This window comes from Ranitomeya imitator, chromosome 8, assembly GCF_032444005.1.
Source record: "Ranitomeya imitator isolate aRanImi1 chromosome 8, aRanImi1.pri, whole genome shotgun sequence".
Lineage (NCBI taxonomy): Eukaryota > Metazoa > Chordata > Amphibia > Anura > Dendrobatidae > Ranitomeya > Ranitomeya imitator.
In genome coordinates, this window is record NC_091289.1 from 89,795,901 (window position 1) to 89,815,253 (window position 19,353).

General features: G+C 44.5%; 1 protein-coding gene across 2 annotated transcripts in view; it reads left to right on the forward strand.

Moving 5' to 3' along the window:
• Nucleotides 1-19,353, forward strand: part of PDE4DIP (phosphodiesterase 4D interacting protein) — a 1,776,665-nt gene that overhangs the window by 126,185 nt on the left and 1,631,127 nt on the right. For both annotated transcript variants that reach the window (XM_069737152.1, XM_069737153.1), the window contains exon 2: nt 10,208-10,284. In XM_069737152.1, the coding sequence (XP_069593253.1) occupies nt 10,208-10,284 (77 nt within the window). The remainder of the gene's footprint in view (nt 1-10,207; nt 10,285-19,353) is intronic.

The following is a 19,353-nucleotide window of genomic DNA, read 5'->3' on the forward strand; positions in this document are numbered from 1 at the left end:
AAACAAAAAAAAAAGGCTTTCTGTGCCCCTAAATTGGAGAGAGATGGCACACACAGGACTGGCACTCTAGCAGAAATGCCAATCTTAATCTCCCACTACTTATTTTTGGTTAGGGAGAATTGCCAAGAAATCAGGGCCAGTATTACACACTAGGCTTTCTGTGCCCCAAAATTGGAGAGAGATGGCACACACAGGACTGGCACTCTAGCAGAAATGCCAATCTTAATCTCCCACTACTTTTTTTGGTTAGGGAGAATTGCCAAGAAATCAGGGACAGTATTACACACTAGGCTTTCTGTGCCCCAAAATTGGAGAGAGATGGCACACACAGGACTGGCACTCTAGCAGAAATGCCAATATTAATCTCCAACTACTTTTTTTTTAGGGAGAATTAAAAAAAAAAAGGATTATAGACACTAGGCTTTCTCTGCCCCACAATTGGAGAGAGATGGCACACACAAAATGGCACACAAGCACAAATGCCAAGATTAATCTCCCACTATTGATTTTTTTTCAGGGAGAATTTAAAAACCAAAATAAAAAAAAAACAGACACTAGGCTTTCTGTGGCCCACAATTTGAGAGAGATGGCACACACAGGACCGGCACACAAGCACAAAGGCCAATATTAATCTCCCACTATTTATTTTTTTCAGGGAGAATTTAAAAACCAAAAACAGACACTAGGCTTTCTGTGGCCCACAATTTGAGAGAGATGGCACACACAGGACCGGCACACAAGCACAAAGGCCAATATTAATCTCCCACTGTTTATTTTTTTTTTTCAGGGAGAATTTAAAAACAAAATAAAAAAAAAAGGCTTTCTGTGCCCCTAAATTGGAGAGAGATGGCACACACAGGACTGGCACTCTAGCAGAAATGCCAATCTTAATCTCCCACTACTTATTTTTGGTTAGGGAGAATTGCCAAGAAATCAGGGCCAGTATTACACACTAGGCTTTCTGTGCCCCAAAATTGGAGAGAGATGGCACACACAGGACTGGCACTCTAGCAGAAATGACAATCTTAATCTCCCACTACTTTTTTTGGTTAGGGAGAATTGCCAAGAAATCAGGGACAGTATTACACACTAGGCTTTCTGTGCCCCAAAATTGGAGAGAGATGGCACACACAGGACTGGCACTCTAGCAGAAATGCCAATATTAATCTCCAACTACTTTTTTTTTAGGGAGAATTAAAAAAAAAAAGGATTATAGACACTAGGCTTTCTCTGCCCCACAATTGGAGAGAGATGGCACACACAAAATAGCACACAAGCACAAATGCCAAGATTAATCTCCCACTATTGATTTTTTTTCAGGGAGAATTTAAAAAAAAAAAAAAGGGACTGTCCTACAATTACTATCTCCCTGCAGTAATCTCAGCCAGGTATGGCTGGCAGCAATAACAAGGAGTGGACTGCTGCACAAATTAAATCAAAAGTGTGGACAAACAAACAAGATAGCTGTGCAGAAAGGAAGAAACAACAGGATTTGTGCTTTGAAAAAAGCAGTTGGTTTGCACAGCGGCGTACACACAGCAATGCAGCTATCAGGGAGCCTTCTAGGGCAGCCCAATGAGCTACAGCGCTGAGGAAAAAAAATGTAGCTTCCACTGTCCCTGCAAACAAAAGGTGATGTTGGACAGTGGAAATCGCTACAGCACAGGCGGTTTGGGGGTTAATGGACCATGCCTAACGCTATCCCTGCTTCTGACGAGGCGGCAGCAACCTCTCCCTATGCTCAGATCAGCAGCAGTAAGATGGCGGTCGGCGGGAACGCCTCTTTATAGCCCCTGTGACGCCACAGACAGCAAGCCAATCACTGCAATGCCCTTCTGTAAGATGGTGGGGACCAGGACCTATGTCATCACGCTGCCCACACTCTGCGTCCACCTTCATTGGCTGATAAATGGCGCTTTTAGCGTAATTGAAACACGACTTTGGTGCGAAAGTCGCGTACCGCATGGCCGACCCCACACAGGGATCGGGTCGGGTTTCATGAAACCCGACTGTGCCAAAAGTCGGCGACTTTTGAAAATGAACGATCCGTTTCGCTCAACCCTAGCCTAAACATTGAAACCCCCCACAAGTGACACCATTTTGGAACGTAGACCCCCTAAGGAACTTATCTAGAGGTGTGATGAGCACTTTGACCCACCAAGTGCTTCACAGAAGTTTATAATGCAGAACCGTAAGAATAAAAAATCATTTTTTTCACAAAAATTATTTTTTCGCCCCCAATTTTTTATTTTTCCAAGGGTAAGAGAAGAAATTGGATGGCAAAAGTTATTGTACAATTTGTTCTGAGTACGCTGATATGCCATATGTGGGAGTATACCACTGTTTGGGCGCATGGGTGAGCTCGGAAGGGAAGGAGCGCCGTTTGACTTTTCAATGCAAAATTGACAGGAATTGAGATGGGACGCCATGTTGCGTTTGGAGAGCCACTGATGTGCCTAAACATTGAAACCCCCCACAATTGACACCATTTTGGAAAATAGACCCCCTAAGGAACTTATCTAGATGTGTGGTGAGCACTTTGACTCACCAAGGGCTTCACAGAAGTTTATAATGCAGAGCCGTAAAAATAAAACAAAAATTTTTTCCCACAAAAATTATTTTTTAGCCCCCAGTTTTGTATTTTTCCAAGGGTAACAGGAGAAATTGGACCCTTAATATTATTGTCCAATTTGTCCTGAGTACGCTGATACCCGATATGTGGGGGGGAACCACCGTTTGGGTGCATGGGAGGGCTCGGAAGGGAAGGAGCGCCATTTGGAATGCAGACTTAGATGGAATGGTCTGCAGGCATCACATTGCATTTGCAGAGGCCCTAATGTACCTAAACAGTAGAAACCCCCCACAAGTGACCCCATATTGGAAACTAGACCCCCCAAGGAACTTATCTAGATGTGTTGTGAGAACTTTGAACCCCCAAGTTTTTTACTACAGTTTATAACACAGAGCTGTGAAAATAAAAAATCCTTTTTTGTCCCCACAAAAATTATTTTTTAGCCCCCAGTTTTGTATTTTCCAAAGGGGAACAGGAGAAATTGGACCCCAAAAGTTGTTGTCCAATTTGTCCTGAGTACGCTGATACCCCATATGTTGGGGTAAACTCCTGTTTGGGCACACAGGAGAGCTCGGAAGGGAAGGAGCACTGTTTTACTTTTTCAACGCAGAATTGGCTGGAATTGAGATCGGACGCCATGTCGCGTTTGGAGAGCCCCTGATGTGCCTAAACAGTGGAAACCCCCAATTATAGCTGAACCCTAATCCAAACACAATCCTAACCCTAATCCCAACGGTAACCCTAACCACAGCTCTAACCCAGACACACCCCTAACCCTAATCCCAACCCTATTCCCAACCGTAAATGTAATCCAAACCCTAACCCTAACTTTAACCCCAACCCTAACTTTAGCCCCAACCCTAACTGTAGCCTTAACCTTAGCCCCAATCCTAACCCTAGCCCTAACCCTAATGGGAAAATGGAAATAAATACATTTTTTAAATTTTTTAATTTTTCCCTAACTAAGGGGGTGATGAAGGGGGGTTCGATTTAGTTTTATAGCGGGTTTTTTAGTAGATTTTTATGATTGGCAGCCGTCACCCACTAAAAGACGCTTTTTATTGCAAAAAATATTTTTTGCGTTACCACATTTTGAGAGCTATAATTTTTCCATATTTTGGTCCACAGAGTCATGTGAGGTCTTGTTTTTTGCGGGACGAGTTGACGTTTTTATTGGTAACATTTTCGGGCACGTGACATTTTTTGGGAGGCAGAATGACCAAAAACCAACTATTCATGAAATTCTTTTGGGGGAGGCGTTTATACCATTCCACGTTTGGTAAAATTGATAAAGCAGTTTTATTCTTCGGGTCAGTATGATTACAGCGATACCTCATTTATATCATTTTTTTATGTTTTGGCGCTTTTATACGATGAAAACTATTTTATAGAAAAAATAATTATTTTTGCATCGCTTTATTCTGAGGACTATAACTTTTTTATTTTTTCGCTGATGATGCTGTATTGTGGCTCCTTTTTTGCGGGACAAGATGACGCTTTCAGCGGTACCATGGTTATTTATATCTGTCTTTTTGATCGCGTGTTATTCCACTTTTTGTTCGGCGGTATGATAATAAAGCATTGTTTTTTGCCTCGTTTATTTTCTTACGGTGTTTACTGAAGGGGTTAACTAGTGGGACAGTTTTATAGGTTGGTTCGTTACGGATGCGGCGATACTAAATATGTGTACTTTTATTGTTTGTTTGTTTTTTTATTTAGATAAAGAAATGTATTTATGGGAATAATATTTTTATTTTTTTCATTATTTAGGAATTTATTTAAAAAAAAATTTTTTTTTTTTACACATTTGGAAATTTTTTTATTTAAGTTTTTTACTTTGTCCCAGGGGGGACATCATAGATCAGTGATCTGACAGTTTGCACAGCACTCTGTCAGATCACCGATCTGACTTACAGTGCTGCAGGCTTACCAAGCGCCTTCTCTGAGCAGGCACTTGGTAAGCCACTTCCCTCCCTGCAGGGAGGGAGGTAGGGAGACCCTCTCAGCAACGCGATCACATCGCGTTGCTGTGGGGGGCTCAGGGAAGCCCGCAGAGAGCCCCCTCCCTGCGCGATGTTTCCCTGTACCGCCGGCACACCGCGATCATGTTTGATCGCGGTGTGTCGGGGGTTAATGTGCCAGGGGCGGTCCGTGACCACTCCTGGCACATAGTGCCGGATGTCAGCTGCGATAGACAGCTGACACCCAGCCACGATCGCGCTGGATGTACTATTCCGTCCTTGGGAAGTAGGGCCCACCCCACATAGACGGAATAGTACGTCCAGTGGCAGAAAGGGGTTAAGGATGATTTTACATATAGACACACACCTCCCCTCACTTATCTTTTCGGTCATTTCTGAACAGACTATAACCCTGCAAGTTAACAGCCCAGTCATGGCTTTCATCCAGCCATGTCTCAGATGTCCCCACCATGCCATAATTATGCTCCAACAAAATTAATTCTAATTTGTCCATTTTGTTGGCGAGGCTTCTGGCATTAGTATACATGCCCTTTATGTATCTCTCTGTACCGCTATTCTTTCTTAAATTATTAACTGTTCTAACCCCACCCCCAACTTTTTTGTTTGTGCCCAGGTCACTATCTGCACTATCTTCCCCTCTTATAAAATGAATACCCTCCCCCCTTCCCTAGTTTAAACACTCCTCCAACCTTCTAGCCATTTTCTCCCCAGCACAGCTGCACCTTCCCCATTGATTGCGGAAACTTCACACTAGACCTCAAGCAGCTTGGATTGTGTGCTCTCCTCACTTCCTCCAGCTTCTGGGACCTTAATTTCCAAATGAAATGCAAAAATTACTTTCCTTGTGGAGCGTATCAATGACTGCCTTCTGGATATCTGTCAAGTCAGCAGTCTTCCCCCTACTGAAACAGACTAAGGGACCTTTTTAAAGGAAGCCTTTGCAGGTTTTTTGTTAATTTTTCTAATTTACTGAGATAATGACTTGGGTTTTCATTGTCTGTAAGCCATATGTCACGATCCGCTGCGGCCGCAGAAGCGGCCCAGCCCATAGATGCCCCCAAGCCGACCAACTTCAGAAGGCGTGGGGCGTGCGTCCCCCGGGGACGAAATACGGACCCTTTAAACCGCAGAGGGGGACTCTGGCCTACCCGAACTAGGGGAGGGCAGAGACCGGGGTTCTGTGGCAGCTGAGCATGTGGACAAGGAAAGAGACATGTAGGACTTGATTACACCGATACTTCAGGTAAAGAAAGTAAAGTTTACTAAAGTAAAGTCACACAGTACATAAACAAAACATGACGATGTCAAGCTCCCGATTCCACACCTCAGAAGGGTACCACCCAGTGGACCACAAGGCACCAACAGATCACCGAGGCACAGATAGGCGGGACATCAGGACGCAGGCAGGATATCAGGGTACACGAGGACATCAGGGTACAAGCAAAACATCAGGATACAAACAGGACATCTGGACTCAGGAAAGACCTCAGGACACAGGAATACCGGATAGACATATGGGACACTGGCGAGACAGCCCAGGTCATCAGCTGGGACACTGGCATGGCAGCCCAGGAAATCAGGTTATATCAGGGAACAGACAGAATATCAGGACATCAGGGTCCATGAGGTCATCAAGACATAGGCAGGACATCAGGGTACAGACAGGAAATCAGGACATCTGGACCCAGGGTCACCGGCAGACATCAGACAGGAGTCGTTCGGTTCCGGACATCCGACATGACCTACAGGCACCACCAGAGACATCAGGCTCCAAGCTCCAGACAGCGGTCATCAGGTTCCTTCCAGACTGCGGTCGTCAGGCTCCGGGCATAGGACCTAGGAAGGAACTCAAGCGTGATGGTGCAGACACCGCCTTTATGGACATGAGCCAGACAGGGTTAACACCGCATGGTAGTCAGAGCACAGAGTAGTAGATGCTCAGCAGAAACACCAGTTTCAAGAGACTCAAAGTCATTGGGAGTGAGGCTCCAGATGCAAAGGGATCCTAGGAACATAATCACAGCAGACACAGTTCAGACAGGTTCAGGTACAGGACAGGTACAGGATCAAGGATTCGGACCTGGATTTACCGCCTCCAGGACAGGCGCCAAAACAGGACAAAACAGGAATCAAGGCAAGGACTTTGGTACCAAAACATAGACAGGAGAGGTCCAGGAACATAAACACACATAGCATAGTTCAGGAGCTTTGTGAGTGTAGCTCAGGCACTGCCCATAGGGCAGGGGAGCTTTATATATGAGCTGCCCCTCAGCAATTTACTGGAGACAGCATTTGAAGTACAGACCCTAACCCTGATAAAAGCAGGGGAGGTGTGGCCGCGCACTCCCTAAGCACACACAGAAACCATTACAGTACACACAGTGCAGGATCTAAGGCTCAGGGCACCTGGCTGAGACTGCATGCACTGAGCCACGTGGAAAGTCATGCACCAGCCGCAAATTACTTCACAACCCGCGGACAGCTTCACAGCAGCAACCAGGGACCGCACATGAGGAAGGTATGCAGAGGGGCAAATACCTAAATGCCCATGTACGACTGCGCAGCAGAGCAGGGAACTGAGAAGGCTCCATCAAGGTAACAGCCAACAGTATCCCAGCTCAAATTAGGGGAAAAAGAGTAAAGGGTTAAAGCAAACAGATGCATAGTCACCCCGAAAGCCAGATACAGACAGAATAGCGTGACACCATGATCATCAACATTAACAGAAATAAACAATTGAAATAGATCACTCTGTTTGTAATGACTCTATATAATTGAGGAGTTTCACTTTTTGTATTGAAGAACTGAAATAAATAAACTTTTTGATATTCTAATTTTGTGAGAAGCATCTGTAGGCAGGACTAAACGAGAAATGCAAGTGAGATTGAACGAACATATCTATAATGTGAAGAGAAAACTCACTGGGCGCACCCTATCACAGCATTATAAAATGGCACGCAATGGAAACATAGTGGGAAGCTCATTTTGAGGCGTGGAAAAATATTTGAGGTGGGATATTTTATAAAACAGATGGAAGAAGGGTAATTTTCACATTAAATACATTGAGACCAATAGGTAGAACAGATAGAACTGTTCACTTTTTGATAAAGATATAAAAAATGTAAGATCAATTCCTGAGATGAGACACTTCCCTATATAAGCACTGCCATGGACTGCAGGTGTAATCCCTGAAGAAGATGGTCGCCACTGCAGAAAAGCGTTGGATGAATGACCACACTGCTTCCCAGAGAGAGTCCGTACTGCACAGTGACGTCACACGCCTGCAGGTCAGTAGTTTGAACATGTGCTGGTAGAACACACAGCACTATACCAGCACAGTTCATTTTAGGCACCATCATTGAAGGCGCTTGGAACCTTTCCACAAACCCAGTGTGGGTTCTCACAAACAGGCCAGGGTCACACTTGCGAGTGTGATGTGGAGAAACTCGCGTGAGTCTCTCGCATCAGTACCCGGCACTGCATGTATTTCTATGCAGCCGCGCACTCAGGTCCGAGTGCTGGCGGCAGTGCTGGGTATTGATGTGAGAGACTCTTGCGAGTTTCTCACATCACACTCGCAAGTGTGACCCCGGTCTTAGGAGAACTTTTCCCATCATAGAGCTGCAGAGTCCCCTGCAGCTAATCAGACCTAACAACCGCTAGATCAACAGACGGATCAAACCGCATCATAACGCTAACAGGTAAGGAAGCCACTCAGGCTATCCTTTACTATATTGTTGAACATTCTCTGATAATGCTGGTGAGCGCATCTCGGATTTAGTTTTATTTTCTTTGCCCCAGACCTCTTTGTAGGGTCTGCTGGAAAAATGCTCGGCTTTCCCATTAACTCGCATTATACTTGTTATTCCAATGAGCATGCAAGTATAATTAATTGCTTGGTTCGCGCAATGAGCACCTGAGCGTTATAATCCTTGCTCATCTCTAGTTCATCTTTGCTGCAGTTTTACTTCATTTAGGTTTTTGCAGAAATCATTTTCCTACTGCGTCATAAAAAGTTGCGATGGTTCCCCTCCATTACACAATGTGTAAATATACACTCACAGTCCCACGTTTGAATAGTGCTCTACCAAACAGCACCTCCTCAGATAAGTTAAGAAGAAATGTGCCTTATGTTTTGTCAGCACATCCACTCATAGTTATAAGGCTACGTCCACATTAGCGTTGCGTCGGGCGCAGCCACGGCGACGCATACGTCATGCGCCCCTATATTTAACATGGGGGCGCATGGACATGCGTTGTGTTGCGTTTTGTGACGCATGCGTCTTTTTTGGCGCAAGTGTCAGGGCACAGAGGACGTAGCAAAGTTGCAAGCCAAAAATGGACGCATGCGTCACAAAACCATGCATGCGTTGTGCATGCATTGTGCGTTGCATCGCCTACGCAACACACAACAACGCAAATGTGAACGTACCCTAAGCCTACGCTCCCTGGATGAGCTTTTGGTGTGTTTATGACAGTGCATGTTTTAACTTTGTCGAAAACTCAGCGTCTTTCACTTCCAGCAGACTGAATGAGATTTCTAGAAATCTTATGCCCATTCTGCTTCTTTGTAGCGCTGTAGGGCATTTTTCAAATCTGCAGCATTCCAATTTCTCTTGCAGATACTGAGTTTTCTGTGTGGATTTTACATTAGATGAGGACAATCCACAGGTAAAACACACATGCATTTTTAGAGCATTTCCCAGGAGGAAACGCATAAAAAAAAATGCATGTAATCCAAACCTAAGTAAACCTAATAAAGCTTTGCGAAAGCAAAATCACAGGGAGTGTAAAAACAAATCAATTTATTGAATGCATGACAAGACAGACAAAAAACGCAATAAAAATGCATGTTAAAAAAAAGTATCCTCATTTAAATTGGTGCAGAAATGTTGCAGAATTTCTGAAACATCATAAACTAATCAAAATCTCATCATTAGAATGTAACCTTTGTCCATTTTTTATTTTCCCTCTCAATGGAAAGACAATATTATTGTCATGCAGCTGCAGTGCAGTACAGCGCAACCTCCACCAGGGGGAGCTTGGTAGAGAAGCCAGACTGCACACACAGTGGCGAGGGCGAGGGCGAGGTCAGGAATGCCGAGTCAGATCACAAAACAGCACAATAGTACAAACAGAGTTAGACAGAATGAATAGTCAGGACATAGCAAGGGATAAGTGAACCAGGATGGGCAAAATACGGTACAATAGCGACAAACTGAAACAGAGTCAAAGAGCCAAGCCAAGAGATCATAACCAGGGAGTCAAGCAGATATACAGACAAACAAAGAGACACTGGGAAAGGGCAGGCAGGGGGAGATAACAGACACAGGACAAGTCAGGGTTCACAGTAGGACAAACCAAGGGCTTCCAGAGTCAGGTTCACACGCCAAAGACAGAGCTATAGCTGACACCACCCTCAGGATACCTGGGAGCTAAATAGCAAACCTGAGCCTAGAATGGGTCAGATCAAAGTTAACCCTTGACATGATCCACCCAGAGAAAGAGCAGACAGGACTAAACTCCACTCCGGAACGGATCATGACAATTATACGTTGGTTACAATTGCGTGAAACCATTTTCTGAAGCTTTTTATATTTCTTTCTAATTTATTGTTCAATTAATTGCCATTATTCCATGTTTTACTCTTCAGAATATTGAACTCAAAGTGGATGTTGAAAGCTTGAAACAAGAACTTCTGGAGAAGCAGCAACTCCTAGAGAAAATCAGGTAATCAAGCTTAAAGGGAACCTGTCACCCCCTCCGGCGTTTGTAACTAAAAGAGCCACCTTGTGCAGCACAAATGCTGCATTCTGACAAGGTGGCTCTTTTAGTTATGATTCCTGCACACGCTGAAATAAACGTTTATAAAATGTGCCCCCTAATACCCTAAAATCGTCCACGGGGCGGGACTTTCCTTCCTAATCAGCTGCACCGCAGCCGTCACTCCGGGCCTGTGCGCGCGCCCTGCGCCGTCTCCTCTTGCTGCATTATCGTCCCGGGCGCCTGCGCATTAAGTTTTTTTTTAGGAAGGAAAGTCCCACCCCCGGGACGATTTCAGGGTATGAGGGGGCACATTTTTTAAACGTTTATTTCAGCGTGTGCAGGCATCATAACTAAAAGAGCTACCTTCTCAGAATGCAGCATTTGTGCTGCACAAGGTGGCTCTTTTAGTTACAAATGCCTGAGGGGGGTGACATGTTCCCTTTAATTATATGTACTGTACTATTTCTTGAAAGCTGCCAAAGACTTATTCCTAACTTTTAAGTACACACATTTCATATAAATTGCCCATTTACAAATAATCAACATACATAAAAATGCCACTTCACTTTGTTTTTCGGAAGAAGAGTGGCTCATCGATACCACTGAAGTCATGGGTTGTGATCGAATGAAGAACATAAATACTGTATATGGAGTGTACACGTTCTCCCTGTATTTATGTGGGTTTCCTGGCTTCTTCCCATTCATGAGTCAGAACAGCAAGCTGCTTTTACAGATCTTGTCTGGCGGTGCAGTTGTAAGGAGATGGACGTATTGCCCTCGTTCCCCCTTGAAGAATATGTAAATTGCAATGTGAACTGTGATGTATAATAGTGAATTGTGACTTATGCTATTAATGGTGATAATATGTGTAGTTGGACAGTGGGGGATAGTGAGAGTTAATCTATGGGGCAGCTCACAACACCGTATTTTTTCTCAGGCGTATTTGACATGCGTGTAAAATTGCAGCATGGTGTGATGGTACACGTATATCGTTCAAGACTTGCCACTGCAAGCCTACGGGTGCGAGAAAAACTCGGACACCACACGGACCATTCGTTTAGCTTGCGACAAATACGCACACATTTTTCTCATTTCAGCCCATTGAGCAATTTAATTCAATGGTGAAAAGCAGTGAGAAATGTAAAGCCATACGCATGTCCTACAAATGTCATACGGATGCATAGGTGCGAGAAAATCGCATAATCACACAAACAAAGAAAAAGGTATGCAAAAAAAGCGGGATCACCAACACAATAAGATACTAATTAATAATAAGTTTATTACATTGAGAACACACAACAGACTTTTAAAAACATTTAAAAGGCCTCCACCACATAGGTAGAGGTGGCGGGTCCACACTTACAATTTTTAACAAGAACACAATATTGCACAAAAGGTACACTGATGTGTCGTACAACTTAACAATAAACAATGGTACCAGTTACAATAAACAACCATAAATTCCAATGGATACACAAGCCACACAATAACTCAATGTGCACAACAGGATCAAATATAGCAGCCAAAAAGACCTACCAGGCTCTAATGCCCGGGAATAACCTGAAACAGCAGGGCTAAGCAATATGAAAAAAACCTTTATAAATGTGGTGTAATCTCCTATCAGCTGAATCAAAATGGCCAGTCACTAATTATCGGACATAAACAACCACTAATATGTAAGGTGTAACTATAGCAGCCCACAGACGCTTGAATAAGCTTGATACTCCTAAGTAAAAAAGTTCAGGCTACAAGTCCCTCATGGTGTCTCACCCATAGGCCTATAGGCTTTCTGTTGTGCTGGGCATAATGTATCCCTAAGTCCCATCAGTGTCCTGGACCGACGCGTATCGACGCACAAAGCGTCTTCCTCAGGGTCAGAGCATACATTCTCCGTGTGTCCCCCCTATTTTATACCATAAACCTTTGATTAGTAACACATACCAGGTGTGGGCACAGGTGACGGAGCCGCGGCCGCATGTCAGCGTTCCCAGCGGTTACCGGTGCCGATACCTGAAGTCGTAGACCGGAAGTGTGGTGACGCAGTGGTTACTGTCTCTGGGTCTCGTTGCCTTAGCAACTGACCCCAACGCTTGATCTGCGCTCGCGCAGATACAAGCGCCCGAACTATTGCGCAATAGTTTCCTCCACTACAGAGATGTTCTTATATCAATTAGACAGCATGGAGCATAGTGCTGTATCTCTGGTATATAAGACAATTCCTCCTGAAGAGGCACAAATAACAGCCCAAAAATTCATATGCGCATGCGCGGTCACCACTGAGATAGAGTAAATACGAACGGCGCCTACTTAGTTATTACATCTGACACAGCAGCTTACATTCAAACTACATATAATTACAGAGGAGGGAAAGGAATGCCACTCCTAATTAGTAGGGATACTAGTGGCGCACACAAAAAGAAGTAAAGAAGATGAAAAGTACAATGTTTCCTTTAATGCGTAATACTCTTCTCATATGAGCTGGCATAAACAAACATCAGGGACAGCGCTATGAGTGAGACTGTTCAACTGGTTGGCCTAGCAGTTTGCCCCCAGTAGACACAGGAGTTAGATAACACAAACTCCCGCGACTGCCCAGAAGGCACCCGGGTCCAAATGTCGACACATGGTCCACCTAACATTAACAATACACACCACAGTGTAAAAAAAAAAAAAAGGGGTGAATTCACCAAGTATCAGAATAGAACCCAGATAGCCACACTTATGGGCATACACCACAAGCATGGCATCGGACACTATTATCTGACATAATACATCAGGTCTAACCAATACTGGTCAGACCCCTTGAGATAATAGACGGACCATGGGTACGTACAAAAAATGGTACATACCTATTAAAGTGCTGAAGAGACCATAAATAGATGTAGTCAAAACAAATAAATACGAATATTTTTGCCTATCAGAAAAACCCAATAGTCACTTGGTAAAGGACATACACTTTAGACAACCATGCTGTAATCCAAAAGCGGGGAAACATCACCGCTCCTGCCTAACAGACGGCATACTTGACATGACCTAATCACGAACCAAAGACAAACATGGTGCACTCCAGTTCATAGAAATAGTGTGTCATGCTAGCCACTCCACATAGATATTAAAAAGTCTATACGAACAAGTGTGAAGGGAATGCCCTCAGATAGGTGGCTTGACCAAAGTTCAAAATGAACAAAAGTAATGATCCCGACCCCATCTTCCTGGTTTACATCATTTATTTTCAGTGTTACACCTTCACCACTCCTATGCATAAACGATTTAGAGTACTAGGAACAGAAGGAAAAAGGGGGAAAGGGGAAAAGAAAATATGTTTCGTACCCCAGTATCTCCATTCCCCACTAGTATCCATAAATGACCATATTCAAGTCACCGACTAAAAGCAGTAGGGACACCTTCTTATAGTCTTTTATAGAATCCAGTATACAGTAATTCCTCATTTAATCCGACTGGTGTTAAACTCTTGAGATCAAAAATCCAACGAGACTCTTTTCTTAGTAATTCATCCACTACTCTGCCTTTCCCCCTCTCCCCCCCGATACTGGGGGTGACACCCTCCAGGCCCATCACTCGGAGTGTTCTGGGGTTACCTTGGTGCTTTTCCAAAAAATGGACAGCTACAGAAGTCAGTTGTTTGCCCTTCTCCCTATCAACTCTGGCCATAGTAATATTTGAAACATGTTGCTGAACACGGCGCCGCAACTCTTGTGTCGTTTGGCCCACGTATATCTTATTACATCCACAAATCAGGGCATATACCACATTACGTGTTCGACAGTTAAAGAAAGACCTCGACTTAATCTGGAAAGGTATCCTGATGCCCACCTCCCCCAACATCATGGGGCATACAGAGCAACTTCCACAAGGAAAGGAACCAATGATCTTATTCCCTGTGCATGTTTTTACCGTGGCACGCTTAAAATAACTCCTAGACAAGCAATCTTTCAAGTTCCTGGCCCTCCTCGCTATCACCCTTGGCCTCTCAGGAATAATAGTTTTAAGTCTTGAGTCACTTAACAAAATGTCCCAGTTCTCATTCAATATATGACAAACGTCACCCCATTGATTATGAAATTTTGTTATCAAACTCAGTTGGTTATGAGTGACTCTCTGACGCGTTTCCAAAACCTCGTCCCTGGATCTCTGGTGGGCATGGTTAAATGCCCTGGCTATAATTTTGTGGGGGTACCCGCGTTCCTGGAACCGGTTGGTAAGTGACCTTGCCTCCATCTGAAAGTCCGACATAGCACTGCAGTTCCTGCGAAGACGCAGGAATTGCCCCTTGGGGATGCTGTTCCGAAGGTGACTTGGGTGAAAGCTTGATTAGTGAAGTATGTTCGTGGCTGTACTCTTCCGAAATAGGGTGGTGTTAATCCTATTGTTCTGGATCATTATCCTCAAATCCAGGAAGTCAACTGATGTGGTGGAGTAGTGCGATGTCAGACGGATATTGCATTGGTTCATATTTAGTTCATCCACAAAGTTCTCCAACGACTCAGCTGTACCTGTCCACAAAACAATGATATCGTCAATGAATCGGTACCATTTCAGTACATGATCTCCAAAGTACCGATTCTTGAACACCTGCGTTTCTTCCCACCACCCCATAAAAAGGTTTGCATAGGGGGGTGCGCACCTTGCCCCCATAGCTGTGCCCGATACCTGTTTATAAAAGACCCTATCAAACACAAAATAAGTTTTCTCAAGAATGGTTCTCAACAGGTCTAAAACAAACGAATCATGGCCCCTATTCCCTGTTGAATATTTGTCAAGGAAATAGGTCACAGCTGCTATACCTAGGTCGTGGTTGATGTTGGTATAAAGCGCCTCCACGTCCAAAGTGGCCAAAATGATGTCCTCAGGTAGTGTCAGTGGGTCCAATTGCTGAATCAAAAACGAAGAATCTCGTATGTATGAACTCAATCTAAGGACCAGGGGCTGCAAGAAAAAGTCAAGATAAATACAAGCCTTTTCATATAGGCCCCCGATGCCCGAGACGATGGGTCTACCCGGAGGCTCCGTCACAGATTTATGCACCTTCGGTAACATATAAAAGGTCGGGATGACCGGGTGCTTGACCGTGATAAAATCTAGCTCTTTCTTGTCAATGATGTTACGTATAAAAGCATTACCCAGAAGTCTATCAAGACCTGCCTTAAAGACATTTGTTGGATCCGAGGGTAGGGCAACATAGTGCTGTGTATTACCCAACTGCTTCCTTGCCTCCTTGCAATATAGATCTTTGGGCCACAGCACTATGTTACCCCCCTTATCCGCCTCCCTGATCTCAAAAAGATTGTTCGATTTAAGACTGGCTAGGGCTCGTTTTTCCTCTTTTGAAAGATTATTCTGTCCAAATTTATCAACTTTCAGTTTTTGGATATCCTTGCTGTTTTTTTCAAAGAAAATTTGAACCGCCGGAAATAGGGTAAATGATGGAGTAACCTGTGAGGGTCGATACGCGTCGGTCCAGGACACTGATGGGACTTAGGGATACATTATGCCCGGCACAACAGAAAGCCTATAGGCCTATGGGTGAGATACCATGAGGGACTTATAGCCTGAACTTTTTTACTTAGGAGTATCAAGCTTATTCAAGCGTCTGTAGGCTGCTATAGTTACACCTTACATATTAGTGGTTGTTTATGTCCGATAATTAGTGACTGGCCATTTTGATTCAGCTGATAGGAGATTACACCACATTTATAAAGGTTTTTATCATATTGCTTAGCCCTGCTGTTTCAGGTTATTGATCCTGTTGTGCACATTGCGTTATTGTGTGGCTTGTGTATCCATTGGAATTTATGGTTGTTTATTGTAACTGGTACTATTGTTTATTGTTAAGTTGTACGACCCATCAGTGTACCTTTTGTGCAATATTGTGTTCTTGTTAAAAATTGTAAGTGTGGACCCGCCACCTCTACCTATGTGGTGGAGGCCTTTTAAATGTTTTTAAAAGTCTGTTGTGTGTTCTCAATGTAATAAACTTATTATTAATTAGTATCTTATTGTGTTGGTGATCCTGCTTTTTTTGCATACCTTTTTCTTTGTTTGGTTCATTACATATGAGTATGCAATAGGTGATCCCGTACGTCTTTATTGGACGGTGCCCGCTCTAATATATGTTGTAAAAATCGCATAATCACATTGCAAGCGCATTACACACAGATGACCATACAGAGAACACTTGTGCGACTCTCAGCAGTGAGACTTGGACCGATTTTCCATATGGTAAGTGTGATGCCGGCCTAAGATTGTGTCCCTTCTATCTCCTGTACATATTCCCTACCAAGTTCCCGTTCAGTGAAACGTTTATTTTCAAATGGTGGTCTCCCTCATTGAACTGTAGAACAACTGGTCATGGAAAACCAGCGTCATCAGTTACATGCAGTCAACACGGGCGTAGTGTCCTCACAGTACAAGTCCATACACTCAGCCACCATTCCACCTTCACGGAAAGTGCCAGAGCGTAAGACAAGTACCTTGCCCATGGCTACCATCCCGGGCCACAATACACAGTGACTTCCTCTGGTCTATTGAAATTCCAATTACATAATAGCAAGTAATAGATAAAAATATTGCAAAATGTTTTTAGTAGGATCAAAATCTGCACACATAATCCACATCAAATGACAATACAATGCATATGAGTATCCTTTGAAAACCCCATCCATGTGTACGTTATTAGATCTCTAAAGCCTTTTTCACACATTAAGCATTTACGGGGTTTTTGCCGTGCTAATCTTGCCTATAAAACACAGCATTGAATATAATTTTCAAAATGTCACTCACATGCTGTGTTTTGTTGTCCTTGTGATTTTAACTCATCCAGGCGTTTTTTTTTCTTCAAATCTATACAATTCTTTTAGGCCGGGTTCAAATTTGGGTCTGTGTGCGCAGAGTATGATCTGCATCATGTGTACATATCTTTAACATGGTGTACGCAGGGACATGCGTTCGCATGTGTTCACTTGTGGATGCGTACGCACGCGTCATTTTGAGGTGTGCGGCGGGGTCCGGCGAAGGCAACATGTTGCATTTTTCGAGGCATCAAATATTGAGCAATCGTCCGCATGCGGACAATTGCGGATGATTGCATCAAAAAAAATTACTGTCTATGGGAACGCATTGAAAGGCAAGGTCATGCATACGCCTGCATTCGATACGCATGCGTACTTCTGATAAATTTTGTCTTGGAAATTATGTAACCACCTGAAAATTTCTAGCTGTATAAAAGGGGGTCTGGAGAAAGGAAGTCTATTACTCTCAAGACTCTTGATACGGGCACAGGACATTGGATGAAGGCAGAAGACTCTGGATGTAAGTATAGAAGCTTTGAAAATGTCTGTCTCTGACTGCATTCTGTACTCTGTATGCAGCGCCCCAGAGACCTGGTCGTTGCAGTATGGCACTCTGCCGCTAAGGAGAGTAGCGGTACGTCTGATGGCACTAAAGAGTTCTCCTGACCAGGTATCACCAGAACACATTACACTTCACACTCCGGCCACTAGGGGGAGAAAAAGGCTTTATTTATTGGGCCACTCCTCACACTGGTAAAACTAGGGGCTGGGGAGGAAGTTAGTTAGAAGCTGACTGGGTTGGAACCAGGCAACATCCCATGGCAGGGGGTGTTGCAGGGAAAAGGTACAGTGGGGTCCCTGTCAGGCGTGGGAACCTGGCAGGTGCCTAGCGAACAGAACAGAACGTAACGGAACCGCGCCTGCACACCCTGCGGCGGTATCCAGGAGAGTGACACGAAGGGAAGAATATTGTGGAACAGTGTAAACGAGATCAGCACAAAGGAGAGCCAGTAAGAGTCGTGCCGAGAGAGAGAGGCAACATCTTACTGAGGCGCGTAGTCGGTGGCCGGATCACCGTAGGAGTAACTGACTTCAGGCCTTACTTCAAATTCCGCTGGACAGTTGACTATAGGTTGGCTGTCTACCTTCTACACCTACGAAGACATAGGGGGCAACATTGGGAGAGGGGCGTCTCTAGGGTCCCGGAAGACCTCCAAGCCTTCCCGTCAAACGGGTGGCGTCCTAGCCAAAATATACCTGGGGGACGTTACAAACTAGTAACATCTGGAACGAATTAAGGAGGACAGCAGTTGTGAGGACTATTCTGAATGCTCAGCAGGGAAGGACTACAACACACAGGCGCTATTGGTAGGCAACGATTTCCATCTGCGAAGGAAACTCTCGATGTGCCCATCGGACTGGCCGGTCTCTGATAGCCTGGTTGAACGTGCTCTGGACTGAGGATATTGAAGCCTTCAGTAAAGAGGTAAAGAGACTGCAACCTTGTGTCCTCATTATTGCCTGCACCTCACACCATCACCAATCCACCTTACTGGGAAGCCCTGGGGACATACTTCACCTGTGGGAAGGTATACCATCCAGCTGCCATTCCATCGCCCCAGCGGACCCCACAGCAGCGTCGGTCACCCTGACCGAACACCACAGGTGGCGTCACGAACCCCTGACAGACTGTACTATCACCTTTATTGGACGCCCCTTAGCAGGGTCACGAGCCGAGCAGAAGGGACCGGTACCAAGTGACTTGTGGCCCTGTGTCTGGGGGCGCTCCATGTACTTATCTTTTTTTTCTGTTGCTTCTAGACTGTATGTTGCTGCCATCCTGGTGCTGCTGTCTGGGTCTCGGTGCTGCTGTCTTGGTCTCGGTGCTGCTGTCTTGGTCCCGGTGCTGCCATTTTGGTCCCGTTGCTGTTGTCTTGGTCCCAGTGCTGCTGTCTATGTAAGTATTGAATCTTTGAAAATGTCTTTCTGTCTTTGCACTCTGTACAGATTTTTTTCTATTCCTTTTAGATTAGGTGCTGCTGTCATGGTCCTGGTGCTGCTGTCTTGGTCCCAGTGCTGCTGTCTTGGTCCCAGTGCTGCTGTCTATGTAAGTATAGAAGCTTTAAAAATGTCTGTCTTTGCACTCTGTACAGATTTTTTTTCCCATTAATTTTACAGTAGACTAGGTGCTGCTGTCCTGGTCCCGGTGCCTTCGTCCCAGTGC